Consider the following 12,760-nt stretch of genomic DNA (forward strand, 5'->3'; position numbering starts at 1 on the left):
GAAATATAATTTATAAATATCCTTGTACATATATCTTAAAATTTGAAAATTTATTGTATTGATGTGTCATATTGTATCGTATCAGATACTCCTACTTGTATCTATACAGCCTAAGAAAATGAATGATAGGTGTCGTCTCCACGAACCAAGTTACCATAAAAGGCAGAACCAAAGGTTCTCGAAGAAAAGCATAAAAGCTAAGAGAATGCAACGATCTACCAACATCCCAGAGATAGCAGTATCTCCAAAGCAAGAATCGCAAATGGAAGTCTGGTTTGAGAGCCACGGACGCAACAACAACAATTGAAATATTGATCAAACGAAGAAAGCCTAGGATAGACAAGACAAACTAGGCCAAGTGTGCGAAGAATGATCAAGTCCATGTGAATTTTTTTTTTCCCTTGGCTTTATTATATGCCCAGCTATTGACAAAGTTTAATTAGATAATATCCTATAAATTTTATTGCCAACTTCTTAGAATTCCCAAATAATCATGGCCATTTATACATTTTTTTATGAACTTATTTATACTTCGTTGCTAATACAGTTGATGTGAAAATAAAACATTCCTCATTTTTTCCCGCTTTAGTGTTTGATTGTATTGGGATTTCAACCGCAAATTACACATAAGATCTAAGATGAAGTATGGAAAATAACGAAAATATTTAAACACACTTTAATTTCTCAAAGACTTCTAATCTTAATAAGGATAACTTCATTACAAAGTTTATAACTCTTATTTTTTAGAGGAAAAAATGATAAATTTCTCTCTCACGCCACACACGACTATTCAATACCCAAATTACACCCTTACAGTAATCATAAACAATGACTAGGATCTCTTTATAGCAAACTCTCAGCCTCTTCTCTAAAAGAGAGAAACCTCATGCCCACAAAAATTGAATAAAGACGTGTTTGGATTGAGGAGAATGAGGAAGAGAAGGGAGCTGAGTAAATTTAGACTTTTCCCTTGATTTATATGTAAAGAGAATATTTCCTTTCCTCTATCTTTGCCTTCTTGTTTTGGTAAGTTAAAAGAGTAGACTTTGTTGATAATAGATATTATTTCCCCCGAGGTATTGGGGGCAAAGAGTAGATCTCTTTTAATTAAATTGTTACATACATAAGAACTGAGATTCAAACTCTCAACTACATGATTATGTCAACTTAGTTTGTTTTTCTCTTTGTTTTCACTGTCCTCAATCCAAACATGTTGTAAAAAGAGGGAAGTCCTTAATGGGTCTATGTCTCAGTCTTCATGAATTATAAAGTCTTCCTGTTCTGGGATAAACACAGAAGGAGGATCACATAATAATCTGTAAAAACGAGTAATGGCAGACAACTAGACTTTTTGTTCAGCTATAGTTTAACATTTTACATGAATTTCTGGATGCCTCATCATATCTAATGGAAGCAACCTAATGTGCTTCTGAGATCAAGAAAATGAAAAACAGTTCATCAACAGAACAGTAAGAGTTATACTGTAAATTACATAGCTCTCCACATGAAGTTGTGAATGATCAAGGAGAACAATGAGTCTTATCAGATAACCAGGCCAGCAGTGTGCAAGAACAATAGAATGAACTAGGTTCCCAGAATTAACAGAAATTCTGGTCTAAGACAAAGCACTGAAGCATGAAATTGCAATCAGATTCTTCATCATCAAAAACTTGACAAATTCAAAGGGAAGTTCTTATTAAAAGAAAAATCTATACCCTTCTTACAAGCTGGTGTGATATAAAATTACTTTACCCATAGAAATGAAACTATATCATAGCCAAGTAATTTCAAAAGCCTTTATGACTAGCTAAAACCAGTAATATACTGACCTCCCCTCACCACCACAAGTAGAATGAGAATCTAACAAAGTAATTATAAGAAAGAACTCAGAACATACTTCTCTGGCAATTACTCAGCTCGAGATGCCGATGGCATCAAGCTATCCATCACCTTCATGCTGTCTTCTTCTTCTTCTCTTCTTCTTCTTCAGTATTTTCCTTCTTATCTACGTTTACTTGACAATCTAAAATGGCAGGTTGACAGTTCCTTTCCCATTGAGCTAACAATTTACCATTTCCACAAACAGCAACCTGAGATGATGATCCTGCATGTGGACTATTGAAGCATGGGAAATTGGTCTGACCATAAGACGTGCACTGCTTCTCATAAGGGAAAACACCTAATTCATTGCCAATTTTCCTCCTAATATCTATCAAAATGCTTCTCAACCTCGAAAGCTCGGCCTCAAGAATTGCCTGCTTCTGAAGTTTCCTGACTAGTTGCACATGCTGCAGATGCAATCTTTTGACTTCCTCCTCCAAATAAGCTGTATGCGCCTTCTTCTTCTCCCTATACTTCCTAACTGCTTCTCTGTTACTCGAAGGCCTTCTTGCCTTTGATTTGGTATGCTCCTTGTCATCTTCTGGCGCAAAAACTTGCGTGTGGGTGTGATAGCATGTATGTGTATGTACAGCATCTGGACCAGGAGGGTTGCAAGTGTGAGTGTGATAGCATGTGTGTCTATGTACAGCATCTGGGCCAGGAGGGTTGCAGGTGTGAGTGTGTGTGCAAGTCATGGTCTCTTTGAATGATTCATTCATCGTGTGCATGGATGCTAAAGCCTGGAAATCACTGGATGATTCTGGATTCAGCAACATAGCATTATCTGAAAGCTGAATATCTCCATCATCCATGTTTCCTTTCTCTACTTTGAAGCAAAGTTAATCACAACCCATCAATAGAAGAACATATGTACAGTACACCATCCAATCTTGAATGTTAACAATCACCATGAAGTATGAACTCAAAACGTAATATAACAAATGACTCTGAAATGAATCCCTTTTATGTAAAATTGAAGCCAAGGCAAAGACAAAAGATTGTCTGTTCTAAACAAGCCAAGTTCATCAAAGAGGATAGAATCAAAGTCAAACACTTTCCTTCATGCCTCCACCTAGATCTTCAACAGCAAATATGAGTGAGTTCGGGAAGCAACAAATCAGGGAATACCCCAATAGGTTCTCTGCACAATAACGCAGAATCAACCCAAAAAGGCGAATCTGAGAATCAAACAACAGGCAGGCGAGAGAATCAAAACTCAAGTGGGGGGAGATGACAGGTCGATCATATATAACAAGAGTATGAAATTAAATGGAGAATCAGAGGAAATACTCAAAGAGGATAGGATTTGAAAAAAGGAATGAGAGGAATTGGCATAAATCTTCTGATGTTGGTTAAATTGGAGCATAAATTCCATTACCTCGCAGCTGGTAGTGACAAGGAATCGGGATGATTCCATGAATGAGTTAGGTTAAGCGCATGAACATAAAGCAAATGAAATGAGCCAACGTGTGCGTCGTCGTCGTCTTCTTCAGTGGTGGAGAATACTGTAGCGTTGGTATCAAAGGGGACAAACTTGCCAAGTCGTCCATATCAAGCGATTCCGGTGACACGGCCATGTCTGATGTATAATAATAATTCTTCTGTTGATGGAGATAACACTAAATATCACCTTAATCCTATTATTATTACAACTCACTTCTAATTATTTTATCAGAAAGAGGTGATTAAAATATTAATTTTATTTTAAAGATAATAAAACTTTTAATTCTTTAAATCAGTGTCAATTATTAATTTAATTTTATAAATTTATTTTTTATTAATTTAATCTTTTAAATTTGTCATAATTATCAATTTACCATATTATTTAAAAAAATGTAACACAAAATCTACAGACACAAAAAATAAAATATCATGATAACCGTATAAATTAATAAAAATAAGTGTAATAACTTAGGTAGACAAAAAACAACCTCACAATTTTTTTAAAAAAAACAAAGAATATAATGCAACAAAATAGACTATATTAATAAAAATTAAACTGATTTAAGGGTTAATTTGTTCTTTTTTTTTTTGTTACATATACATGTGAAGTCATTGATATACTTTAAACATTAAATTAATTTGAGAACTGATTTGTATTTTAAAATCTAAAATATTTTTTTGTACTAAAAAATCTAAAAGGTGAACATGGTAATTTAAGAAAACATAAGAAATCAAATCAATAAAAATTAAACTTAAAAGATCAAATCAATAATTAAGGTAAATTTAAGAGAGTAAAACTTTTATTATCCTTTTATTTTAAAACACAATAAATTTTTCAATTTTATTCTGTTTCAATTAAAGAAATCAAATTTTCATTATATTATCTCTTAAATTTAATGAATTTAAATAAATATAATATTAAAAAAATATAATTAATACCTGATCAGATATCTTATGTTAAATGAGCAAAAAAAAAAAAAATCTTTCTAATAAGTGCTTTATAATAGGGACATGAGAGAATATGTTGCTTGGGATTGGGAAGGCCAAGAAAATGAATCCACATATCGGTATATTAATTAGGGATTATTATGTGCATATCTCAGATAAGAAAAGTAATTATTTAGAAGCCTTGTTTACTTGTAAATATTGAAATTTAACATGCAAATATAAAATTTAATTTCGTATAAAAAAAATTTAACTTGCAAATGGATTGGAGAAACAATGAATTTTGTTATATGAGACACGATTATAATTCTAATCAAATTTCATAAAATAGAGAAAAACTTGTATGTAGTTTTTTTTAGGTGTTTTTTTTTTGGACAAAAAACATATTTAGTGAGTTGAGTTTCAGTGATAGGTCAATGAAATGTCTCTAGACTCCTAGTACTTATAAAAATATTTATATATTATCATTTATCAACAAAGTTTGCATATTAATAACGAGATTTAAATTTAAAACTTTGAATTGTAAACAAAATTCTTTGTAATGGACCAACTTTTGTTGATTCTATGTGGTTAGTTTTATTTAAAAAAGGTGAAAAAATAGCTTGAAAATAACTTTTAAATTTATATATATGTGTGTGTATAGCTCTGAATTTTAGGAGATAAACACATTACTTCCCTCACATTTCAAAGTTAACCACATGCTTTTGGCACGTTGCGCTTCTTGTCTGAGTGTGGTTTGGTTGGGGTTTAGTCCCCATGTCAATGAGAGAAATAAGTGAGTAAGAAAGTATAGATAAGTATGACATTTCATTTTATATCATCTAGGTGAAGTGAATTGGTCTTTTTTATGTGTTTAAAAAAGGTGACGTAATGCTTTATTATTGAGAAATTTACATTTAAGAATCACTCAAAAAAATTATTTACAAATAAAGATCACTACGAAGTAAATTGTTGTTAAAATAGAAATGTGATTTGTTTTTTTTTTTTTCAAATGAAACTTGTTATTAGTATTTGTTTATAAATAATTTATTTAAGTGGTTCTTAAATATGATTCTCCTTTTATTATTTTTCTTTTGGTTGAGGTGTAGAGGTTGACAAATCATATTAATGACTAATATATAATATCTTACATCAAACATGACATGGATTAAATGAAGGATCAAATGACCCTTTTTTTATATGCCATTTTTTAGGAAAAAAAATTCTATTTCTATTTATATCACTCTATCTTTACAATTACATGAAAATATTTGCTATTATCTTTTTAGATATGAAGTTAGTTTACTCTCCATTATCTAGGTATTGCTCCACCACCTCTCTATTTAACTAAAACACACCGTTTTAGGAAGTAAACAAAATCTGTACCATTCATTTTACCAAGCAATCATAGCCGTTCATTACCCTTTTTTTTTGGAAAATTATATATAAATCCCATGAAGCACACTTATTTATAAGCAAGTCTCGCGAAATTTTGAAATAACAACTTGGTCCCTTGAGACCTAAAGATAATTTGAAATTAAAGTGCAGAGACCATAACATTCCTATTAAAAATATATTACATTAATCAAATAATTTACAACTACTATATCAATAATTTACAACTATCACTTTAACTTTTTATAATTATAATTATAATTTTTTCCATCAAATATTCAAATATTTTTAATTATTTGATATATGAAGTTATAGTTGTAAAAAGTTTAAGTGATAGTTGTAAATTAGTGATGAAATAATTATAAATAATTAATGTTAAACTTTGTTAGTAATACATAATGGATTTAACTATTATATATATGAAGTTATATTTGTAAAAATTTAAAATAATAATTATAAATTATTGATAAAGCAGCTATAAACAGTTAATGTTAAACTTTTTAATAAAACATAATTGGTTTAACTATTATATATATGAAGTTGCTATTGTAAAAAATTAAAGTGAAGGTTATAAATTATTGATGAAGTGATTGTAAAGTTATTTAATTAATATAATATATTTTTAATAAAGGTATTATCTTAAATTATATTCAAGTTTTAAGAGACTTGATTGTAGTTTTTAAATTTATGGGACTTATTTATAAATAAGTCTACTCCTTTAGACTTATATATAAGTCTTTCTCTCCCTCCCCCCATTCTTCTCATAAAACTAGAAATTTTAGAGTGGGAAATTCATGATTTTGCTTCCAAAAAGCTTTGCTGTAGGTGTGTGGGAACAAATTGCTAGCCAAGGAAAAAGATTTTGTTTCGTCAAATTAATAAGTAGAGTTACAAGAAATACTTAAGCACATCAGGTATATCATGTCATTTATAGTCTGTCTAATTAAAATGCTCCAAGTAATTTAAATAAAATCTTGTGTGACATTTTCTTAATTAATTTTATTTTTATAATAGAATATATATATGATTTTTTACCTTTTCTCTTTCTGCTATCATTAATATCAAATTAATTTATATTTAATTCTATCTAAATATCGTATTTTTATTGGACAAATTACAAATGATATGGTACGTCCAGTTGTTGCTCATCGCAAGTGCACGGGTCGTAGCAAGTAATATTGTAACACACCAAATTTTTTTTTTTAATAATTTAACTCAACCATAGTTGGGTTACAGCCACCCAACACATTTTTATATCAATAATTTCGATATGAAATATTTTATAATTGGCTTCAACTCACACACTATAACATTTCAGATAAATTTTTACCTCCCACATGCCATTAGGCTAAATCACATTTGTCCATCCTTATACTCCCAACAAGTAAACTAAATCACATTTGTCCATCCTTATACTCCCAACAAGTAAAATAAGCAATTTAGTCAATTTTCAACACAAGCCAGTTATTTGGCCTTATAATCATGCCATTTTAACCAATCCAAAGTAAACCAAATATTAAAATTACAGTCATCCAAATTGTACCAAAAATAGAAATAGTTTGAAAGGCATGATTACATTTATATATTCATATAATTGACAATAAACAAAAAGCCCTAATATTGGCAATATAACACATTATAAATCATAAATTAAATACCCAAAAGAGACAGTGGATCTATACCACTAAGTCTCTGGGACTCCTCCACGTGTCACTCTTGGCTCTTCTCCTGAAAATTGTTAACCACATAATGAGACTCAAAAGTCCCAGTAACCAAAGCCAATTTATGATAGTGTATACAAACAGTTAAGTGTGTGCTTACTAAGTGAGAATTAAAAATAATATAATTCCAACAAATATAAGAAATATTACAATACACACAAACAACCATCCTTATATCCCTCCATTAACCTCGAGCCGTAGCCCTCACTCGGTGCTAAATTACCCGGCCAAAGGTAGATTAGCCCGAGCCCTTACAAGCCACCTATTGAGCTCCAATAGGGGCGTACCACGTGGCACATAAATATAACAACAATAACAAGTCTCCCAACACCTCCCACAATAATCAAATAAATTGATAATAATATTGCACAATTATATAATATTACAAAATTTATAATTTTCTCAATAATCACCCAATTAACATGAAGTAACACAAATCACAAATTAAAAGCATGGTTATCTTGTGGCTTTTTCAATAAATTATTCCTTAAAATTTCTCTCTCACCACAATCTTCACCAGTAATACAATCTACAAATAACATATTATTTATAAATATTAGTTTCAATTTTTGAAACTAATAAAATAATTCTAATAATAGAATTAAAAATATAACATAATTCCTAATCTCAATCTTAATACAAATCTATAGTTAATACTATTAAGTATAATTTTTAACTCCTCTTTTAATTATCAATAAACATTAATAATCTAAAAATCAACTTCTAAACTAATTTCTATTATCAAAATTTTCTTTTTATTTTATAAATTCGCACATAAAATACTCAAAAATTAAAAATTGAGTCTCTAGCTTAGAATCATAATCCTATAGCCATAATAATTCATTTCTCATCCCAAATAATCATCTAAACCTCAATAAATTAACATATATTTTCAGATCTAGTTTAGAATTTGATCCATAAGCCATAAATTCAAAGATCATTAACAAATTTATACTTTATAACATTTATTATACTACTGACAACCTCAAAAACCATATTTATTCAACATAAATTCATCCCTCTTCCAGATCTTAAATTTTCTACCACTACAAACTCAGAAACCAAAGAAGAAGGATGACTAAGAAAATTTTTTAAAACACTTACTTAGTCTTAAAAAGCTTAAAATCACACCCTAAATATCCTATTAAAAACTCTTACCTTAAAAATTTAGATATTTCGCACCGGTGACTCGCGTTCTCTCTGCCTCAGCACGCACGAAGGAATGAATGAGGAAATGAAGGAAGGTGAGTTTTTATAAAAATTCAGTGGGTCCCACACATTTTTTTTATTCTTTTCTCTCTCTTCTTTCTTCTTCTTTTCTTTTTTTTATTATTATTTTATTTTACTATTATTACTATTGAGGCTGCTGCACGTTTTCTTCCTTCCTTCTTCTTTTTTTTTCAAACCTTTTCCTTTTTTTTTATTATAATAATAATTTAATAATATTTTTTTATTTAATTAATAATAATTTTTTTTTAAAAAAATTTAATTTAGAATTATATCCTAAGTTAGATTTAATGATCATTTTCTACTAATTTATTTACCTCTAAATATTTTTTTTTTAAAATTTCTATTAACCCAAATTAACTATTAAAATTTAAATTGGGATGTTACAAATATAATGAAAGTAAAGTATCGTTCTATCGAGGATTTGTTCAAAAACAATGATCAGGCAAAATACTAAGCAAATTCGATTAAGTTAAGCTACACATAGTTAGGTAAAAATGATTTTACAAATGAAACTAGCACTAGAAAATAAAGAAAGTTATTGATTCACAAACTTCAAACACAAATTGAGATCTAGGATTATTTATCCTCCTTGCATTTCATAACACCAAAATCACCTCCTCTCATAAATGCTTTTAATAAAAATAAGTGCTAACCTACGGTTTTAAAAATACTTGGATAAGCTCTCTCAAGTCATGAACAAGTGTTTAGTTAAATTAATTGCTCAATCTCTTATTATAATTAATAAAACTCAATTGTAAACACCAACCCTAATGTGACTATGTAAGGCTAGCAAGTATATCTCTATCTTACTAGCAAAACCATCCATTCAACATGCAAATATCAAGTTCTTACACAATTTTATCCAAGTTCTACACTCAACCTAGTCTTCTCAAGCATCAATTAAGTGAACCTAACATCTAAATGGTGGCCAATCACTTAGAAGCATTAAGGAAAAGAGTAAAATAAACATATATATATATCATTAATCTCAAAAAGAGAGGAGGAACATAGTGTTAATCCATACAAGGGTTCCAAATAATCCTAGAATAAAGGGTTTAGCTACTCATAATCATCCACAAGTTACAAATATACAAAATAAGTGGACCCATTTGAGATTATAAGATAGGAAAGGGAAGGGGAATAGAAAAACCAAAGAAGAATGGCTCCAAATATCTTCAAAGCTTCAATCTCTTGATCTCAACTCTTCCAATACCTAAACCCTAACATAACTAAGCTCCAAATGTGTCTAAAAGTCTAAAGAATGCGTTCAGCTCTCAGCATATATATGTCCTAGCCAACTAATTTTTAATAAATGAAACGCAGCATTTTTCTGATAGCGGCGAAAGTCACGACTTTGAGATGACTTTAGCAGTTTTGCATTATTTTTGCAACTAACAAAAATCATTCATTTTGTGCTTGATTTCTTCATCCAAAAGCCTTCCAAAAACATCCACAAAGCTCCAGAAATGCTTTCAATTGAAATTTCAACCAAAATAACATGAAATTAGGCAAAAATATCAAATTAAAGCTAATAATACAAACCCAAAATAAAATGCATATTTTTCTAATTTGGGCAATAAAAACATGTACAATTGAGCCAAAATAGATTAGAATTTAAGAAAAATGTGATAAAATAACATGAACTTCTAAAGGTTAACATCGATCTACTTAAGTATTTCTCGTAGAGTTATTGTTTTAACAAATATCCAATCTGTTTAGAATTTTTATCATATATTAAATTCTTTCAGGGTTTCTTCATTGATATTCTCCCTATGTTTTATACATGTATTTTTTGCTTCTTGAAAGAATGATATTAAAATCTCATAACAATGAGTTTTTAATAGTTAAGTACTTGACAAAAATTCTTAAAAAATCAGCTGTAAATATTAACTTAGAAAGTTGTAAATTTAAGAATTTTATTTGTAAATAAGATAATTAAATTTTAAATATAACTTTCAATTTATAGGGAAAATTTCTCTTTACAACTGTTTGAATAAATGTTTACCATTAGTTTTTAGAATTTTTTTTTTGGAACTTACTCGTTAAAAATTCTAAGTTTTGAGACTTTATTGTCCTTCTTAATTCCTTCCTTCTTAGTTTTTATATTTCTGCTTTGTTTTTGGTGAATAAGTTGGTTTTTATATTCCTGTTCAGCTCTTTAGTTTTTTTTTTTTTTCGGATACAGTGGGGAAAAGAAACAACAACTAGAAAGTCAAACTACATGTATATGCGAAATTGCCCTATTCCCCGAGCATCGTTCTGCAGGAGACGTCGAACAGCATCCGAAACTTCTTCCAGAATATGAAGTCCATAACCCATCGTCAAAGCATGGGACGCTAGGTAATCTGCACACTTGTTACCTTCACGATAAATATGAGTGATATCCACATGCCAGTTTCTATATCTAGGATAAGGTTAATCTGATGAATAAGTCTGCTCTGACGATTTAGCACCGTGGTCTCCTTAGAAAGCATGTTCACAGCCATAAGGCAATCTACATCGAGCTTGACTTTCCTGAATCCAAGATCCCAAGCCAAAGATAACCCATCGAGGATCGCCCACAGCTCTGCGTGTAATGCTATGCATGATCCAATATTCCAACGGCTTCCCCCAAGCCATTTACCAGTTGAATCACGAAGCAAACACGCAGCTCCAGCCCGTCCACTTTGTGATTTCACAGCTCCATCACAATTCACTGATACCCAGTCCTTAGGTGGCTTGCGCCGGCAAATATTCTGAGCAGAATTCATCCTTCCCAATCCATGAGCTCTTTGGATAGACACCATTGCAGCTCGTGTAAACTCGGATAGAGTTCGAACTTCTTCTATCAGTTGGAATCCTTGTGTTGTCACCTGTTGAAATATGAACTTGTTTCGAGCTTCCCATAGCTTCCAACAAACGATCCCAAACTTATATGCCCACTCGGCACTAATGCTTTTATCCGGTGTGATCCCTTTTAAATTGTGCAACATCCATTGTTCTAGCGTGCCCTGCAAAAAGAAGCCAAGTTTATTAGGAGGGATTAGATTTTTCCATGCCTCACATCCATTGTTCAGCTCCTTAGTTATATATACATGCTGGCTGGTTCTTTCTAGTTTATATGTATCGCTTCTTTGTTGCTTCTACTTCTGCTTCTTTCTAGTTTATATGGGTTTGCAATTTTTTTTAAGTTAGTCATATGTTTCAGTGTGTGTGTATATATTCTTTAGTTTTATGCATTATATTAATTTAGTAAATGATTTACTTGGAGATTGAATATAAATTAGGTGGTTAGGTTGAATCAAAATACATTCTTTATGTTCTCCAATCACTTTCAAATTTTCTCACAAAGTTCATATTTCAGTTTGCTCACTTTCACGTGTTTCTTTGTAAAAATGTTTTTTTTTTAATTTTTGAAGAAATCTATTTCATTACCCTTCTTTGGTATCTACTTCTTATATGTGTCATTTAATTACTTCGGACAAATAGGCCAAAAAAAAAAAAAACTTCAAACAAAGTGTTACTCTCTATTAAAAAATATAAGACATTTTTTGAGAGGTTGAATGTTAAAAAATATAAAATATTTTTTATTTTTTGAGGTGTAATTATTGCCTTTATTTCAAAGTCCTATTGAATAAATACTTTATATTTATTTTAGGGTGAAACACCTTATTAAATATGGATAAATATGGAAAGATATGGTTAGTTTGAAGATAAATAATTACTTTATTAGGAGTGAGATTCTATTAAGAGTACCTTACATTTTTAAATGGAGGGAGTAATTACCTCATTAGAACCAAAGAGAAATGATAAAAGTTATTAAATTGTTTTAAAATAGAATATAATCCATTTTACCCTCTATTTAAATAAAAAATTTTCAAATTTGCATTACATTATTTCTTATAATTATAAATTTAAATGAATAACATTAAAAAATATATAATTAATTTCCTATCAATATCTTATGTTAATTATTAAGAATGGAAAAAATCTTTCTAGAATAGAAGCAGGAAAAAGTATTATTATGGGGCAAAGTGTGTCTCCACTTCTTCAAAACGATAGCGTTTTGATTAGTGGTGAAATCTCCATCATTCATTTCTAGTTGCGATCTTGACTATCTGCATTATTATCAGTCCTTACACCCTAACTCAACCCTCTCCCTCTTGGCACTGCTCTCCTCCTTTCTC

General features: G+C 30.0%; 1 protein-coding gene across 2 annotated transcripts; it reads right to left on the minus strand.

Moving 5' to 3' along the window:
- Nucleotides 1-1,937: 1,937 nt before the first annotated feature.
- LOC129297638 (basic leucine zipper 24-like) lies at nt 1,938-3,440 on the minus strand. 2 transcript variants are annotated; one of them, XM_054935982.1, is made up of 2 exons: nt 3,260-3,440; nt 1,938-3,022 (listed from the first exon to the last, which is right to left on the minus strand). In XM_054935982.1, exon 2 carries the CDS (start codon nt 2,691-2,693, stop codon nt 1,953-1,955), a length of 741 nt encoding a protein of 246 aa, XP_054791957.1. In that variant the 5' UTR covers nt 2,694-3,022; nt 3,260-3,440; the 3' UTR covers nt 1,938-1,952. The 2 variants fall into 2 exon arrangements, with proteins under 2 accessions (XP_054791957.1, XP_054791956.1); XM_054935981.1 differs by having other exon boundaries at nt 1,938-3,059.
- Between the last annotated feature and the right edge of the window lie 9,320 nt (nt 3,441-12,760).

This window comes from Prosopis cineraria, unplaced genomic scaffold (genome assembly GCF_029017545.1).
Source record: "Prosopis cineraria cultivar Desert tree isolate PC_DT_omini unplaced genomic scaffold, ASM2901754v1 PC577, whole genome shotgun sequence".
Taxonomy (NCBI): domain Eukaryota; kingdom Viridiplantae; phylum Streptophyta; class Magnoliopsida; order Fabales; family Fabaceae; genus Prosopis; species Prosopis cineraria.

Bases quoted from the DNA above. Each gene is read 5' to 3' on its own strand.
- LOC129297638 (XM_054935982.1), bottom strand. From the start codon at position 2,693: ATGGATGATGGAGATATTCAGCTTTCAGATAATGCTATGTTGCTGAAT.